Source organism: Perna viridis, chromosome 9 (genome assembly GCF_037379345.1).
Source record: "Perna viridis isolate PV_CMFRI_1.1 ecotype Kerala chromosome 9, ASM3737934v1, whole genome shotgun sequence".
Taxonomy (NCBI): domain Eukaryota; kingdom Metazoa; phylum Mollusca; class Bivalvia; order Mytilida; family Mytilidae; genus Perna; species Perna viridis.
In genome coordinates, this window is record NC_142453.1 from 25,488,527 (window position 1) to 25,507,331 (window position 18,805).

The window sequence follows — 18,805 nt, forward strand, 5'->3', positions numbered from 1 at the left end:
CAGTTTTTAGTGAAGTTGCTTTTGTTACTTTGTATGTATGATTTTAGTTATTTTATGTTCTTTGTAGTGTATGTCTGTTTTCCATGTCTGGTCTTTGTCTCTGTATTACATTCTTTTGATTACTGCTATAACCTTCTGATTGAACAGTCCGATTGTAACGTTTGTTATTCTGAGATTTTTGACATCCTGTACTAATATTTAGTTTGGTCAGTTAGATCCTCTATAGTTTCGCGAAGATGAGTAACAATGCCAGTCTTTTTATATTGCTTTGGTCGCGTTCAGCAAGTTGGATACAATACAGACGTTAACGTCTGAATTGGCGTATTTTTCGTTAATACGTGTGAATACGTGCTTAGATTTAAGCTATCGATATCAAACGAGGATAGAAATATTGCCTTTTTAATAGCTCGGCAGATTCGAAGTCCCTTTATCTTGCCATCGAAAGTCACGGGCAAGAGACAAAAAATACAGGAGGCATGCTCCATACGAATTCGATACAGCGATTACACAATGCGTTATATCCCATTAGTAAAAATCGGACAACAAACATAACCTGACATAACTCGACATTTCTTGACATTATAATTGTATTCTAATGTCAAAAAGTCATTTCTTAAATTTCGATTTACCTCTTGACCCTGACGAATCTGTTAAATAATCTCCCTTGATAGTTTGCATGATCACTTTTAAAAAATATGAGACTTTTCCTTAGTTAACAGTGAAGCCTTTATAAAAATAAATGTTATACTTTGTTTTAAGCAGCTAGGTAATGATCACAGTCTTTGCGGAAAGGGAAAGGGCGGATCAGCAACCATTTGCTGGCGAAGATGATTTTACAGCTGTATGGGATAAATCCTAGTTTCAGTTAAATTTTTGTTGGTATTTAGATTATAACCAATCAGAATTTGAGATGTGAACCATAAATTCATTCTTTACGTTAAGCAGACAGACATGATTGGCTGCCCAAAAATTTGAATTATGACATTGTAAATACTTAAAACAACTTTTCTACCTTGTCAAAAAACAAAAAAAGTACAACAAAAGTAACGATATTTTCTTATACCAATCAATTCAATGCACAAACCAATACCCACAACTACTTATCGACAGTAAATAGTAAATGATACATTGAACCCCCTGTTTTCAAACGTCTAGATCAGACCCCCTCCCTCTCTTTTTCTATTATTCATGATCCATCCCTGCCTTGGACTACGCTGATTCCTACGAATTAATATTCTTTATCAACTACGTTTACTTTGGACTTATATTCTATGTCAACTATTTTTCAATTGTCCTATTCTTTCGACGACTAAAATGGAGTCGGTTTGAAAGTAACAAATTCTTAGAAGTTCTATTGCATGTGAACTTTCTGAACGACAGTTTTGTGCATTGGAATTACAGGAATCTGGTTTGTTTTTATCGATTCGTTTAGTATAATCTATTCAGAGAATATGGCCCTAGTTGAATCTTTCACGTTTTATTCGTTCAACGTATGGTTTTTGTAAGTACCATTTGAATAGAAAAATACCAAATGCATAGAAAATATATCATATCAATACAAATTAAAACCAATTGAATGGAAACATTGCATTTAAATAAAAAAAAAAGAAACATATTTCATTTAAATATTAAAATATTGCATTAAAATTAAAATATACCAACTGAATGAAAATTATTGCTTTAAAATTGGTACCCCACGAACAATAGTACTTTCACAGTAAATCTTTATTCAGTTTGTTTTTGAAATTATGCGAAATAAATCTGAAAGCTGAGAGAAATATTCATAAAAACGCATGAAATGATATTTAATTTACGCATCAATCCTAGATATTTTTTGCATACCTCCGTAAAGGCATGCAAATTTACTAGAGTACTCAAATACACCTTTCAAAATCAAATTCTGACATGACATTTGTCATTTAATTGGTATAATTTTGTATTTAAATGTAATATTTTTCATCCAATTGGTATATTTTTTCTCATTTGAATCATTCTTGCACATATAAATTATAGCAGTCGAATAAAAAAAAAATATCTCGTTTAAACGAAACAGTATACAATTTGAATGAAAAGTATTGCATTGAAATAAAAAATCAGACCGATTGAATGAAATCTGTTTTATTCTATGAAAAGTTATACTAACTGATTGCACAAAAATATTGCATTCATATGCAATATTACACCAATTGAATGAAAATATTTCATTTAAAAAGAAAATTACACCAATTAAATGAAAACTATTGCATACAAATATAAAACCTTTTGCAAATGCATGAAAATTACTGCTTTCAAATGAAAAAAAAATGTATCATTTGAATAGAAAATAATTCACACCAATACAAACTTATACCAACTGAATGGAAAACATTGCATGCAAATGAAAAATTATACCCCATTTAAATATCAAGATATTGCATTCAAATGAAAATATAAGAATTGAATGAAAGCTATTGCATTAAAATACAAAATTATATCATTTGAACGACAAATATTGCACTAAAACAAACAAAATACCAATTGAATATAAAATACTACATTCAAATGACATTTATTTTATTTTTTTCTGTAACCAATACCATGCCATACAATATACAGAAAAAAAATTCAATAGCATCAAAAAGTTACAACAATCAATTTAAAAATCCATTTTGATAACATCATTTTGATCTTTTTTTCGACATCATGAAAATAGTTATCAATAACATCATTAAAATTGTTTTTTTTTAAGATATGAAAACGTTTTAAAAAAAGCATTAATGATTTTGTTCATATTTCCTAACCATATGTTTAAACAGTATATAAACTTTATTTTACAATATAATCAATACAAATATGAAAACTTTAATAAAACACTTTATAAATATAATGTGCTACTAGGCTTTGGGCAAGGGGGTGGTCTGGTGCGCCATGGGACCACCTCTAGATCTGCCGCTGTTATATTTTCCTTACAACCCATCTAATGGGATATCAAAATACGGAGGTCATTTCATAATAATTGTATCCAACAAATCGTTTTTCTCACGGACATTCTAAACTTATTTATAAAATTAGTTAGTCCTTGGTTACAGTTTAATAACAAAGCTGCATTGTATATTTTGCAAATCGTATCAAAAACACTTTCAACTAAAATATATAGGGTGGGGATGGATTGTTGAAAGATTTTGCATTGTCGTAAACAATACTTGATACATGGAATTTTTCGACTTTTTTACTAGGCGTGAATGTGGTAATTGAACTGAATTTCTTTTAAATTCAAATAACCATATACGAATGGCAAATGCAAAACGGGTTTTAATGTTCAAGCGGAGTTTGGTCATACACATATATGCCTTATCAAACCACTAAGAGAAAATAATTGTTTCATTGTAAGTAGTAAATTCTCATGTCTCCCCTACACTTTTGAAGACAGTCGTGTTGTTCTTGTCCGACACATTTTTGTAAGACCAACTCCTCGGAAGCAACGTCATCAAATTTCATGAAAATTTGTTGACCGTAAGGACAAGATATTCAACAGTATATTATACCAGTAATGTATGATTTACCGAGTTTTTAGATTTATACCCCTTTGAACTTTGAAGCGGTGAAGAAATTCATTTTTGTTGACAAAAACAAACTTTAATTTTCTGTTTAGAAAAAGTTGAAAGCTTCCCTCCTAGACTCGATTTTCAAAGATTAACTGCTTTTTATACTGATCGAAACAAGCGGAAAATAATTTGCTTACTGAAAGACATGTCATTCAATGTTACGCAAGTTAGTACGCATTATTTATTCAATATTAACTGTGTTAAATATTGAAATATCACATTTCAAGTGGTTTTATATTATGCTATATAAAACCACACTGTTGTACGAAGTACAATGAACATTAATGATTCATTCGTCAAAACAAAAGACGTAGAATATAGAGTAGGACTTCGGTAAGTATTTTTTCAGGTTCGTAGTGTCTAATTGTATTGGCTTTATTATACTTGAGACAGAACTATCTGCCTTACTGTGTTGCATTTAGTAGGTAGGGGATAGAAATAGCCAGTACAATGACTTCTCATTCGCTAAATCGGGTTATCACTGGCGTGTACCAAGTGGAATACGATTCTTAGATGTAATTACGCTCTCCCGTTCTACACTTTTCAATCTTTCTTATTTTTTTTTTCGGTCAATAAAAATCCAGATGTCGAGAAAAAAAATATATTTTCTATTTTATATATGCACAGTGATGTTTGAAATGGTATTACCACAACTTTGGATCATTTTCAGGAAGTTGTGGGATTGGAACATTATTTATCTTGTCATATGTATCGCTTACCTCTCGTGTCTCTCACAAGTAGTTCTAGAATGCTATTTATAACACGATAAACGATATAACATCGAATAGCAAGGATGTGCCTTAATGGAATAATTAAAAGTATCTTACTGTATCATTAAAACCGATGTATAAACAATGTGAAAGTTTCCCTTTCACCATGCATCCACTCACCTAATAGTACATCTGGTCGATAATGCCTGTTCTTAGTGCAGTCCGGTTGCTCATTTACTTTTGTATCTGTGTGCGTGTTATTGTGGTTATTTTAGTTCTTTGTTGTTTGTTTTCGATGTCCTGTCGTTACCACTACATTATGTCAGTTTTGATTACCGTTCTTATCTCGCTCTCTTATTTGCTTTCACCCCGGAAACATACAAAGAATAACCATGGGAACCAAGATGGGAGTGGAAATAAAAAGACTTTATTCCAAGATTAAACAGTATTTTGGTTTTGATTAAAGTATGGCCCAGATACTGTATGAGTGAGGAAGTATATATGATATGAAAAACAGTTTAGTACTTAACACTGCTATTGCATATTCGCTCATTTGTGTCACAAAATAATGTAAACGTATTAATAGTCAACATACACTTTAAAAATGTGGTTTTTTTTGTAGAATCATCAGCTTTACACGGAATAATTCTACCTACCCCCCCCCCCTTCCCCCCAAATGCGTGGTTATCCTTGTTGAATTCGAAATGAATTGTGTTTTACTTCAAGGCAAACTAGCAAACTGACAGTATCTAGCATCAGTTGGATAAAAAACTAAGTATATTAAAATCCTTTTCATAAAATAAAATCATAATATATACTGTGAAAGTACTATTATTGTTAGTGGGGTACAAATTTTCGTGGTTTTCGTGGGTAGGCCAAACCACAAAATTTCGTTCCTAACGAAAAGGAGAATCCCATTAATGTGTATACTTAAAACCTCAAAACCAAGAATTCAAGAATCCACGAACTTGTGTTTCTTTCCAAATCCACGGAACGGAAATTGGTACCCACGAATTAAAGTACTTTCACAGTAACATATTGTCTCCTACAACATAAATTCGCTCATGTAAATAAGAGAAGAAAGCGAAAATTAAGAAGTGGAGAATATGTTAAAGGGATAAAAAGGATCTTTACTGATTCTATTTATCATAATATTTATAATTTATAATAAGCGAAACAACATACTAGTAGTTGAAGGTCAGAAACTTCCATGCTAATCGAAACAATTCGAAAATTACTTGCGATGAAAAACTGTTTACAATACTGTATGACTTTTGCTTATCAACTGCAAGAAGATTCGTATGGATTATACGATGTTTTGAACTTTTTCATTTTTTACATCAGAGTTGTATACAGTGAATATACTTTATGCTATTCATAAAGTCTCTACATTGAGAAACATTTCGCATGAATAGAAATCAAAAGCGGATACAAAGCGCCTTTTGAGCAGATCTGTACGAAGCATAATGAACATAAATGATTCATACATCTGGATGAAAGACGTAGAACATAGAGGATAACTTCGGTAAGTAATCATTTTGTTCGTATTGTCATTTTTTAATGACAGGACGGAGTGCATTGCTGGGCCAAGTAGGAAATAGATTTAAATAGTGCATTGACTCGTCTCGCCAAATCGGTTTGTTAGTGACGTGTCATAGGGCGAGCAGTGCAGTGCAGTTTGAAGATGTAATTAGTCTCTTCCGTTCTATAATTTCATTCGTTTGATTCGATATTGCTATATTCCATATTGAGAATAATTGCACTCCAATGTCTAATATTTTAAGCGCTGGTACAGTGCAAAATGACAAAATTGGTTTTCTGTAAATAAAATTTCAGATTTCGAGAAATGAGCATAAATTATTTTATACTCTATCTATGCACCGTGATGTATTAAACTGGTTTGCATGGGTCGTTTTTTTAGCAAGAGATGGTGGGATTGGAATATTGTATATAATAACATATCATATCATAATCAATGAACGTCTGAATGGGACTAATTATGAACATTCTTGGCAAACATCTTTTTATTTTCTATCTCTCGGGTCTTTTAAAAGTAGTACTTGAGTGCTATCTATAGCACGATAAAACAATATCACATTACCTTAATTGAAAGTACCTTTCAATACTATAAAAAAAAACTTGTCATTGTTTTCCTGTTCTCCTGCGCACACTCCCGTAAGTTTTATCGGCAAAAGACCTTTACCCTAGTGATACACCTGATCCATGCTCCACGGAATAGTTCTACCTACTCCCCCCAATGCGTGGTAGTCCTTGTAAAATTCGAAGAAAATTGTGTTTTACTTCAAGGCAAACTAGCAAACTGACAGTATCTAGCATCAGTTGGATAAAAAACTAAGTACATTAAAATCCATTTGATAAAATAAAATCATAATATATACTGTGAAAGTACTATTATTGTTAATGGGGTACAAATTTTCGTGGTTTTCGTGGGTAGGCCAAACCACAAAATTTCGTTCCTAACGAAAAGGAGAATCCCATTAATGTGTATACTTAAAACCTCAAAACCAAGAATTCAAGAATTCACGAACTTGTGTTTCCAAATCCACGGAACGGAAATTGGTACCCACGAATTAAAGTACTTTCACAGTATAACATATTGTCTCCTACAACATAAATTCGCTCATGTAAATAAGAGAAGAAAGCAAAAATTAAGAAGTGGAGAATATGTTGAAGGGATAAAAAGGATTTTTACTGATTCTATTTATCATAAGATTTATAATTTATAATAAGCGAAACAACATACTAGAAGTTGAAGGTCAGAAGTCCGTGCTAATCGAAACAATTCGAAAATTACTTGCGATGAAAAACTGTTTACAATACTGTATTACTTTTATCAACTGTAAGAAGATTCGTATGGATTATACTATGTTTTGAACTTTTTGTCTTTAATAATTTTAGCGCTTATACAGTGCAAAATGACAAATTGCTTTTCTGTAAATCAAAATCCAAATTTCGAGAAATTAGCATAAATTATTTTATATTTTATCTATGCACCGTGATGTATGAAACTGGTTGGCATGCGAGAGATGGTGGATTTGGAATATTGTTTATTATAGTCAATGAACGTCTGAATGGGACTAATTATGAACGTTCTTGGCAAACATTCTTTTACTGTCTATCTCTTTTACAAGTAGCTCTTGAGTGCTATATATAGCACGATAAAACAATATCACATTACCTTAATTGAAAGTATCTTTCAATACTATAAAAAAAAAACGATTTCTTAACCGTGTCATTGTTTTCCTGTCCTCCTGCACACACTCCCGTAAGTTTTATCGGCAAAGGATCTTTACCCTAGTGATACACCTGGTCCATGCTATAAATTCGAAGAACAACCTTGGTTGTTCAAAGGATTGCTCATTTACCTTTGTTTTTATGCGAGTAATATTTTCGATTTCAAGCGGCATTATGTTACCGTTGTTTTCTGGTTCCTTTCTTTGCTTTCACTTAGGAATCAAACATTGAGTAAACAGGAAACCAATAGTGGTAATGGTAGTAGTAATAAAAAGAAATGATTCACAGGATAAATACTAAACTGGAAAGTTTCGTTGCTGATCATTATTGATACGTTAGCCTTGATTAAATTTAATTTCGCAAATGGTCTATGAGAAAGAAAACAAAAATGATATGAAAAACAGTTTAATATATGACTGACACTGCTATTGCATATTCATTGATTTGTTTAAAAATTGTCATAAAATATGAAGAATGTGAAATTTCAAGATTGATTTACACGTTATGAATAAGAATTGCGAGTGTATTCATGTATCAAAGAGCGAGATAATCAGAAATATTCTATGTTTAAACGTGACAAAGCTTCTCTGTAGTTTAAAGCCATTTTTTTTCATTTTTCATTTCAATACCTGTTTTGGAAGTATTATGTAAACCACAGCATGGATTTCGTATGCTTGATAGACCACTTTGATGAAGAAGTATTTAAATATGGACAAATAATTTATTTAATTTGATACTATTCTTTCCAACCAAAGTCTTTTTTAGAAAACAGACATTAAAATTCTATTCATTGCATCTACAAATTTTGAATTAATTTCCTCTGAATGAAAAACTATTGCAATGGCTATTCATATTAACGGAAGTTTGACTTAACAGATGCACTCTTGTCTTTTGAAATAAAAATTAAAAAAAATCAATATTTTGTTTCTCCATTTATAAACGTGTTGTACTACATTAAACCTCCTAAATTCATTATCAGCCGGATATAGGATAAGTATTGAAATCCTTTTTATAAAATTCAATCATCAGATATATATATATATAACATATTGCCTTTTTCAATGTAAATTCGCTCTTGCCAATAAGAGAAGAAAATGCAATTAAAGGAGGAATGACACAAAAATATAATTTTATAAAGTTCATGTTTATAAAACTATAGTGTGTCTAGATACGAGTGTAATAAATGGTTTCACATCAGGTTAGCGCTAAATAAAGTTAGAATGATTTATTTGTGTTTTCACGACGATCTAATTAATATGCATAAACGAAAACCGGAAGTAACGCTCAATTACCATATGTGGAAATGCTACGTCATTCGTTCTCAAACTCCATTTGGGTACATTGAAAATGTAAACACTGTCCAAAAAATTAATAGATCTTCGAAAATAGCTTGCATATAAGATGAAGATTGGTCCACTGACCAGTATAAGGGTGCAATAATTGTGTTTAGAAAATAAGATTCTTCTTGTTTCGTCAGCCTTTCATTTTCGTTAGGCATATATTCCCGCGTAATGAATATACAACTATTTTTCGCACTTGAATAGGAGGGTACAACTAAAATAGTGACACTCTGTGCATCGTCCTTTCTTCGTCGCTGGATTATAATAATACTTCAGACCGGTTTATTTAATCATGAACAAGAGATAGCATGGGCGGCTTCTTTGAACTTTACACGATTCGGCCACCCGTGACACAGGTGTCAACGTAGGTGTATGACCGATAATAATTGAAATATAATTGAATTTCTCTTGTCTTACGGATTTTGAAGCGAGCAATTTTACATGGAGAATTTGACACAATACACAATATATAATAGGTGACCCTAGGTGAGTTTAAGGGAAATTTTTTTTTCTGGTACGGGCAATAATTTGTATTTTTTGTGTATTTAAACTATTTAATTTTAGCAACAACAAAAAATTAGAACACGAGGAAGCTTCAGCACAAAAACCTTATGGGTTACCAAATAAAATAAAAAAAACCTAATAAAAAATAAACATGTTCGTATCATCATTTGTACTTGCACGGACTTTATATTACACTCCCTGGTACTGGTACACTTGTCAGGAGTAACGTTCCGTAAAAAAGGTGTAAAATCAATATTCGAGATCGGAACAGTTTAAATTCAATTCATTTCATAAAAAAAATCAATCTTACATGACAGAACATAATGAAATATGTCTATGTAATTTTCGAAAATAAGTGGTGCCGTCTCGTTGTGGATAGTCTAGCCTTCATACATGTTACAGTTGAATATTTCTAACATTTCTAATCATTTTCCTCTCCAAGTGGTTTAAATTGATACAACTGTAAGTATATATTCGCTGGCAAACCAAAACTTTCAATATTTTCACTCTCAGTCGTAGAAATCATACCACAAATGCAGAAGTCTCAAGCATTTTAACCACTCGACGTAACACGGTCATGTGACCACATTGCTAATTAAAATTTGTATGACTTGGGTCATCCTCGATTTTGAATCAATCTTCAATTAAACGACGCGACGTTAGTGACTAAAAAAAGTGGGGACTATTTTAAATGGACAAATAGGACCTTTACTGATTCTATACATCATAAAATACATTATTTATCACTGCACATCATACAATGTGAATTTCATATCCGTAAAAGAAAAAAAAGGCCGGAAATAAGAAATACACGATTAGTGCCCGAGGTAATTGAAAAAAAAATAACAAAAACATCGTCAAAAAACACTGATTGTGTTACGGGTGCGATACAATGAATGGAAATTTTGCAGGTCTATGGCACAGTCAGACAATTCAAAGTTCACTGAGTGTTTGAATGCATACGTATACGCTGTATGCGCCCAAACTTAACACATAAATAGTACATGTGCATTTGCATAATGTATCTCTTCGTGTAGAAAAGAATAATTTCTTTTACATTTGAACACCCTCCGCTTATCTTTTTACCATTGTTGGCTTCTAACTCGATCTATCGAAAACGTCAAAAAGTCTGTAAATCAGTTGAGTGAATATGTTAATGGTGAGAAAGGATACTAATGAACTATGACCTTGTTTATATACAACCTCTGGTATCCATATATCGAAAAACATACTAAATACATAGACACCTTGAATAAATAGCGTAAGAATACGTTTATCTCGAATGATATTAAAAATGACCAATATTATTGCAATGGCCTGACAAAAATGAATTACACACGCGTTTTATCAACTTACTACATACATCAAGCTATTGGAAGTTAAACATTTGACTTTTAACTGAGTGTTGATGCAGCCCAATAGTTCTTACTTTTCATATTTAGTCGAATATAACATTATTGTTAACTCAGCTCAGATCTATTGTCAACTTGTATATCAGCGAGAAGCGCCGCTTTAGAAGCAACGGGCTGACCCGGGTGATATTGATATTGTTAAAAAAATATCACTTGTAGAGAATTACATCAATTCTTTGACCGACATTACTTATGGAAATTTTGCGAAAAAATCATTTTTTTCTAAGGAAAAGAACTGTTGTATCGAGGTGAACATGAGTACGGCATTTATATTCGATTATTTAACACCTAGCGACAGCGAGGTGTTTAATGAGAATATTAATGCCAAACCTATGTTAAAATGAGGACAAATCTATCTCTTGAAGGAATTATTTCTTTTCTAATATGACTAATACGATAATTTTTGTGATATAAATTTCGCTAGGCGTAGCCAAAATAATGGCTGTTCCGTTTAACCATCCCCGTATGGAAGTTGGATTAAATTTGTATATTTATGTCATCGTATGCAATAAATAAATGCATTTATATAATTGATTTCAATTAGATAACCTCTCATCGCGTAAACGTTTTTTAAATGAGTGTTTTGTCTCGAAGCGATAGCGGAAAAAAAAGAGACAGTGCACAGGTGCTTAAGGTGGGGTTGTACCGATATAGTTATGTTTGACGATATGAAAACGTCATATTAGAATGACCTGTTTTCTGGTCCGTTTTTCTTCGTGGTATTGACAGATGGAAATTTTCTCGTGGAATTAAGAATGACACATGACCACATTTTTTCCAATTAGAAAATTGGATTTTTCACTGATATGAACTAAATAAATAGACACCTGAGACAACGATGTTGCAACTTGTTTTGACATAAGTACGTTATTTACTGGTTACGGTTATATCTTTGTGAACCTTCTGATTATTAATTCCAATTATAATTAGCACATGCATTTTCGTGCATTATTATCGGTGTTTACGTTATACAGCCTCCGTGGTGGGATTTGTATATAGATTTGTAAAGTCAATGAACATGTACCTGTATTATAACAAACAGGGATGCCATCTCTTCGACAATACATAGAGTCAACAAAAGGCATGAAACTGTATTATTTGCCTTGTTCGACATTGTACATCCAGAACAACAAATTTGTGAATATATTTGGTTAACTGTAGTGCATACTTATTTCTAGTATTAACGTATACACGTGACGTGATATGTTGTCGTTTGGGTGTCGCCATTTTATTAAATTAAGGTCTACCGGAAGAAATAAAAAGGTGAAAATATTTTAAGATATTTTATGAAAGAAATTATAAGAATTAAATATTGTTTTCAATAATTTAGCTATGTGCAAATCGGACAAACCACTCACAAAATATATTAAAAGGAAAAAGAACGGATATGGTGATATGCAACAAATGCACAAGCGTTTAACCTTAATCTAAAACAGCATATACCTGGGTATTCATAGGTCACCATAAGGTGTTTATCAAGAGTGAGCAATCAATGCACCATAAACAACTGTAACAAAACGATGACAATTTCTCATAAACTAAAAAGTAATATAACGATACAATGATTCACTAATTTCTAACATCTCCTAACTGTTGACAGGCGCATGAAACCTGCGGATTGGTTAGACTAGTTCTACAAGGCCTTAAACATTCTCCTTTTTCCAATTAAAAAATTTAATTTTTCACCGATATGAACTAAATAAATAGACACCTGAGACAACGATGTGGAAAACCATAAATCTGTGCTATCGTCTTTTGGTCTCTCTACCAAGGACGATGGTTGTGATTTACCGTCTATGTACTGGATTCCTAAACTTCACAAGAATCCATACAAACAACGTTTCTTAGCTGGATCTGCAAAATGTACCACCAAACCCCTTTCAAAACTTTTAACTTCTATACTCACAACTGTCAAAGAGGGTCTACAGTCCTACCACAACACTTGTTACTCCCGTAGTGGTATTAATTCAATGTGGATCCTGAAAAATTCGAACGATCTTTTGGAGACAATCAGTTCAAGACTATTATCTGAATATAATAGCATTAAAACCTATGATTTTTCAACACTGTATACTTCTATTCCCCATACGCAGTTAAAATCCCGACTTAAAAACATTATACATCGTTGTTTTTCCCAAAAAGATGGTACACCTAGATACAAATATATAGTTCTTTGTAGAGATTTCTCATACTTTGTAAGAAATAATTCCAAATCATCTTCCAAATATACAGAGGAAGATGTTTACAAAATGCTGGAATTTTTAATGGACAACATATTTGTCCAGTGTGGTGGACGTGTTTTTCAACAAACGGTCGGCATTCCAATGGGAACAAATTGTGCTCCTTTACTTGCTGACCTATTTCTTCACTCTTATGAGGCTGACGTTATAGCTGATTTGATCAGACAGAAAGAATATCGTTTGGCTAGATCCTTCCATCTTAGTTTCCGCTATATAGATGACGTATTATCTTTAAACAATCCTAATTTCGGGGATTTGATACATAGCATCTACCCAAAAGAGCTTGAGATAAAGGATACTACAGACACTGTGAAGTCAGCCTCATATCTTGATCTACACTTAGAAATCGATGGTAAAGGAAAACTATTGACCAAACTTTACGACAAACGTGATGACTTTTCATTCAGAATTGTTAACTTTCCTTTCATTTGTGGCAACATCCCTTTGGCTCCTGCGTATGGAGTGTTCATATCACAACTCATACGTTATGCCAGAGCTTGCCGAAACTACGAAGAGTTTTTGTATCGCGCTAGAACTCTAACAAATAGGCTTCTGGAACAGGGTTAAGTTGCTACAAGATTGAAGTCATCACTACAGAAGTTTTATGGTCGTCATCATGAACTCGTGGATCGTTATGGTGTATCCATCTGCACCATGAAAACTGATGTATTCAACGGGTCATGGTTTTCCTTTCCTCGTTTGTCTACCCCGGACTTGACTTTTTATGAGCAACTCGGTGGGTGTTTCTAGAAAAGTAGAGGACGCTTACCCTACCGGTGCACCTGGTTCATGCTCCCAGTTTTTAGTGGAGTCCGAGTTGCTCATTTACTTTTGTTACTTTGTATGTATGATTTTAGTTACTTTATGTTCTTTGTTGTGAATGTCTGTTTTCCATGTCTGGTCTTTGTCCCTGGATTACATTCTTTTGATTACCGCTGTAACCTTGGTTTCCTTGATTACTCTTTCCTTTAATGCAAGGTCATAAAACGAAATGAATAAAAACACAATCACACAATACAATTTACTGAATAATACATTCAATTCACTCAATGGAATACTCCAACAAGCAGCATATAGACTGAAAGATATATCCACTGAAGCAATGCTCGCAATGACTGAAGGATTGCGCAAAACATATTAATAAGTGACAAAACCATCAAAACTCCCCGTATTAAAAATACTAGTAATCGGTCTCTACACGGACTGGACTAATAGTAGCAATACGCTAAATAGGCAAAAAAAGTATGTAGTGTAATGGCAAAAAATGGCTCTGTTTTTAAGAAGGGAGTAATTAGGGGTCGAATACTGTAAACGTATCAATTTTCGTGGTTGCTAATTTTCGCGGAATCTGTCATGTGATCATATTCGCGGGTATCAATTTTCGCGTTTTCAAAAAAACGATAAGCATTCTATAGTGTTAAAAATAAATTTTGCGGGTACTATTTTCACGATTTTCTCTCCACCGCGAAAATTAGCACTTTTACAATATCTCTACTTGCAAAAACAAGGTTCAAGACATGGAGAATGATTTGAAAATCGCATCATTTACGACGAAATCTATTGAGATCATTTGATAAATTCATCGGAATGTGATTTAAAGTCATTATTGTCGTTAATACAAGTGAGTAAGCATTACCATTTTTAATAAGAACCTACAAATGCTACTATATTTTGTATCTAAGTTCTGAATCAGTGAAAAAAACTTATTTAATGTTTTCAGAAGTGATATCAATACGCTTGGTGCTAAACTTTTCCGTAAGAAATCTGCTTCGTGAATGAATGGTTCGATTTTAGACATCAATTAATTCTTGAAAAAAAAACATTGTTTAATCCTATACTGTTGTATACTTACTGATACCGGTTCATTACTAAATGGGAAAGCCTTGTTACTGCGTGGGCGTATGGATGATCCAACCTGAAAACCACATTTTATGATACAAAATTATTATTTCAAAAGAAATAAGACTGATGACTTTGCCAGTCATGATTATTAAATACTTGTTTTCAACTATAAGCGCGAACTAGAAATAAACATTTTCATGCTAAAATAAGCGATGCATTTCCCAAATGTTGTAAAGGGAAAGAAGATTCTTCAGTCAACGATTATGATTGTGGAGACCTGTAACTGACTATTAATTTCAACCTTTACAGAAATCATAAATATAATTAACACAATTTGACAAGATTAATTTTTTTTTTATTTTTCATTGTTTTCAAAGAGGTATCGTCATCTAAATGTTTAAATGAACCATCTTCGAAAGTAAAAATGTGATTTAAGACTTTCGGTGTCGTGGAATTTCTGAACATTTTCGACCCATTTTATAATCTAATTAAAATCTGATCTTTAATTTCATTATTCAGTCTCTGCATGAAGGATCTAAAATTTTCTGTTCAGACGACTTACTGCAATGCCTAACGGTTAAAACGAACGATAATATAAAAGGTATTGGGAATGTATGTAGTCCAGGTATTAGTAAAATCAATGCAATGACCTATCCCAGAAATAAACGTAGCCATGGCCAAAGACGAAGGGAGCCTAGGGAAAAAAGATGCACCCGATCATGTTCCAGCATATTCATCTTCAGACAGATATTACAACCTTTTGTCTAGTTTTTAACAACCTTTGGGTGTTCATTACATTAGAACAGTGTTACACTAACAGTCACCTTTCTGAACAATCTTAGATATTTCGCACCCGACGAAGGAGGTGTCGACCCTTTTTCGATGAAATATAGATTGTCAAGCATAATACATGACGTGGACAAATTCCTTTTTAAAAGTCTTTTTAAACCTGTCAATTCTGAAACTCTTCGCGATGAGGATCTGAAATTTATCCATATTCCATTTTCCAACAACGGAATAGATGCTATTAATATCAGCAATATTTTTCATCGTAACGAGATAATTTCCAAAACTCCACCATATTTCAAAAATCAATCTGTTCCTATTGTCTCTTACAGCCACAATAAGAAAATAAGTAGAAAAATTTTCAACCGAAAAAGACATTGCAGAATCTAAACATTGGGGAATACTTAACGTCCCCTCTGACATGTGACTCTGCTTCTTCTCTCTTTTATTACAGTCCTTTTGATCATATCATCACTGGTGATTTGAATATCATTGATAATGAATTCCAACGTAAGTAGCGTCTCGTGGTCCAAAATGCAGAGAACCATAGCTCCTCAACTGGACACTTAATTTCAAAACCCATAATAGATGCAGTTGAAGATTACGCCAGATCATGGATAAATAGAGAAAAGGACCAAGAACCAGAAATCGAGTCAGATTGAATACGTATCATCCGATTATTGTACGGAATCGTATTGACAATCTCAGGAAAGGTGTCAATAAAAGACCCAAGTCCGTATTCAACGATCATGAGGCGCCTGAATGCCTTTCCTCACTAAATGAAAAAATATCCTTTGTCCTTGCGAACAAAGCTTCAATCAACATTGTATTTGTTCGAAAACCCCATAATCACAATTGCCTTATTAATGAATTGGACATTGATAGTGACACCCAGGTAATTAAGGAATTGGACATTGATAGTGACACCCAGGTAATTAAGGAATTGGACATTGATAGTGACACCCAGGTAATTAAGGAATTGGACATTGATAGTGACACCCAGGTAATGCCACATGCAAATGTAATACTTTTGCCAAAGATGAAATCCTAAACAATCATACGTCCTTCATGTCGTCTCTCAACATCGAAACAAAATCTTACTTATATTGGATTCCCAAACTTCATAAGTATCCATACAAAGAAATGAATATAGCTGGATCTTCACCTTGCTTCATGAGTGAGATGTCAGTTCACAAGGATATTGATCGCAGTGACGGATGGACAACAAGTTAGCTGCAATACAACCTACTCTTGTAGAAGCATTAATCATATGTGGATACTTAGAATTTCTGAAGATTTACTTCAAAACCTAAAATCCTACAGCTTTACGGAAATTAGTTCTCTCCAAACTTTTTGACTTCTCAACTCTTTACACTACATTGCCACATGATAAACTGAAAGTTCGTTTAAAATGACGTATTCGTAAATCTTCTGCTGATTTGCAAAATTATGTTGTTATTGGTTATTTTTAGAAAAAAAAACATCGCAGATGGATAAAGTGTGCTACACAAAAAAGCAGTTTTGCGACATGTTTGATAACATATTTGTCAATTTTTGACATTATTATGTTTTAACAAGATGGCATTCCATTGGGCAGTAACTGTTTTCCTCTCCTAGCCAATTTGTTCTTATATTCATATGAGACTGAATTTCTTCAGAATCTCGTTGAGAATAAAAATATAAAAGATGTTAAATCCTTTAAGTTTATATACAGATATATTCACGATGTATTGTCCACTAACAAATATCTACCAGAGCACGAGATAAAGGAGACTATATACACAACTTGTTCTGCATCATGTTGAACCTACATCTGGAATTTGCTAACAGTGTCTTCCTAGCACTGGGATTTATGATAAAAAAGACGACTTTTATTTTAATATCATAACTGTTCCTTACATGTGCAGCAATATACCATTATCTCGTGCATATGGTTTTATATTTCACAAATGATAGAGCAAGTACTAACTACTCTGATTTCCCTGAATGCCATTAATATCTGCGTAACAGACTTCTGAATCAGGGATATGAGAAAATGCGCCTCAAAAGGTCTCTTGCTAAATTCTTTTTAGATATCAGTCCTTGGTTAAAAAATCTCAGTACCTTCTAAAATGATTTTTTTTATTTGTAAATTGTTCTGTCTGCTGATGTGATCGCTGCCCGCTGATTTAGCGGGTATGACGCAATAGTATGCAAATGCTATGCTATGGAATCACCGCCGGTATATTCACGCGGCAATAGAAAAGAGGCTTTAGCGCACTATCAAAATTTTAACCCACCATATCGTTTGAAATGTCTATACAAGTCAGGACCATTGCGGTACCAGCTGCTTTCATATTGTAATATATATTTTGCTAGATTTGTTTTGGACTTGATTTGAATACGGAACGGCTTTTTGTTTGGTAATTTTGTTGCTACCCTTATCAGTCAGATTTCAACTTTCATAGTTGTGACAGCAAAATTTCAAAGTTAAAATCCTAAAAATCATCTAAATAGAAAGAAAAATGGAATGTTGCTGGATCATGCATGCAATGACTGTAAGGAACAATTAGTACTTCTATTTTCAGTAAGGTTGACCCTTGTCATGTTCTTTTTAAAAATGAAAAGTGGTATATGTAGTTAAAACTTGGACTTACCCTTCCTTCTGTATTTTACCGTCATAGGACAATGCAGTTTTTAATATAGTCTCCAAGGTAGCAAGAGTGACATACGAAGTAATATCTACCGGTGTTCTATTTTTAGCATGGACAAATAACTTTTCCTATAAAAAAAAAATTGAACACTAATCAATGATGTGTGTTTATGTCAAAATCGCAACGGCAAAACCAATGTTTTCCAGAAACACAAAGGCTAGATATGCCAGAACACTCACATCTTTCTCAGCAATTTATAACCCTTGTACATTTCCCAATGAAATAGACCTATACAGCATAAAAAATTGCACTATCCATATAATTAGTACTTTTGTATTTAGAAGCCACTTGGTCCATGCAACTGCTGATGGATCAAATGATTCTGAGGGTATTAACCACAACAGTAAAGCTTCATTCCTTGTATTATACAGGGGGCTACAATACATTTGTAATTCTGGTACAACTTATCGGTGCTGGATTTTACTTCCTCCTTGTATTT

The 18,805-nt window shown here is 32.9% G+C and overlaps 2 protein-coding genes across 4 annotated transcripts in view; one reads left to right on the forward strand and one right to left on the reverse strand.

Moving 5' to 3' along the window:
- LOC148607502 (cytochrome P450 4A2-like) overlaps positions 1–18,805 on the reverse strand; it is a 43,904-nt gene that overhangs the window by 17,135 nt on the left and 7,964 nt on the right. The window contains exons 4-5 of the mRNA XM_088544402.1: positions 18,310–18,434; positions 14,898–14,960 (exon numbers count right to left, since the gene is read on the reverse strand). Of these exons, the coding sequence (XP_088400528.1) occupies positions 14,898–14,960; positions 18,310–18,434 (188 nt within the window). The remainder of the gene's footprint in view (positions 1–14,897; positions 14,961–18,309; positions 18,435–18,805) is intronic.
- The window catches only part of LOC148607503 (uncharacterized), a 60,702-nt gene continuing 45,760 nt past the window's right edge, over positions 3,864–18,805 (forward strand). The window contains exons 1-2 of one of the 3 annotated variants that reach the window (XM_088544405.1): positions 3,864–3,917; positions 5,639–5,819. The gene's annotated coding sequence lies outside the window, so the exon portion shown is untranslated. Of the gene's footprint in view, positions 3,918–5,637; positions 5,820–18,805 lie in introns of those variants that run through there. The other 2 variants (XM_088544409.1, XM_088544406.1) reach the window with 2 other exon arrangements.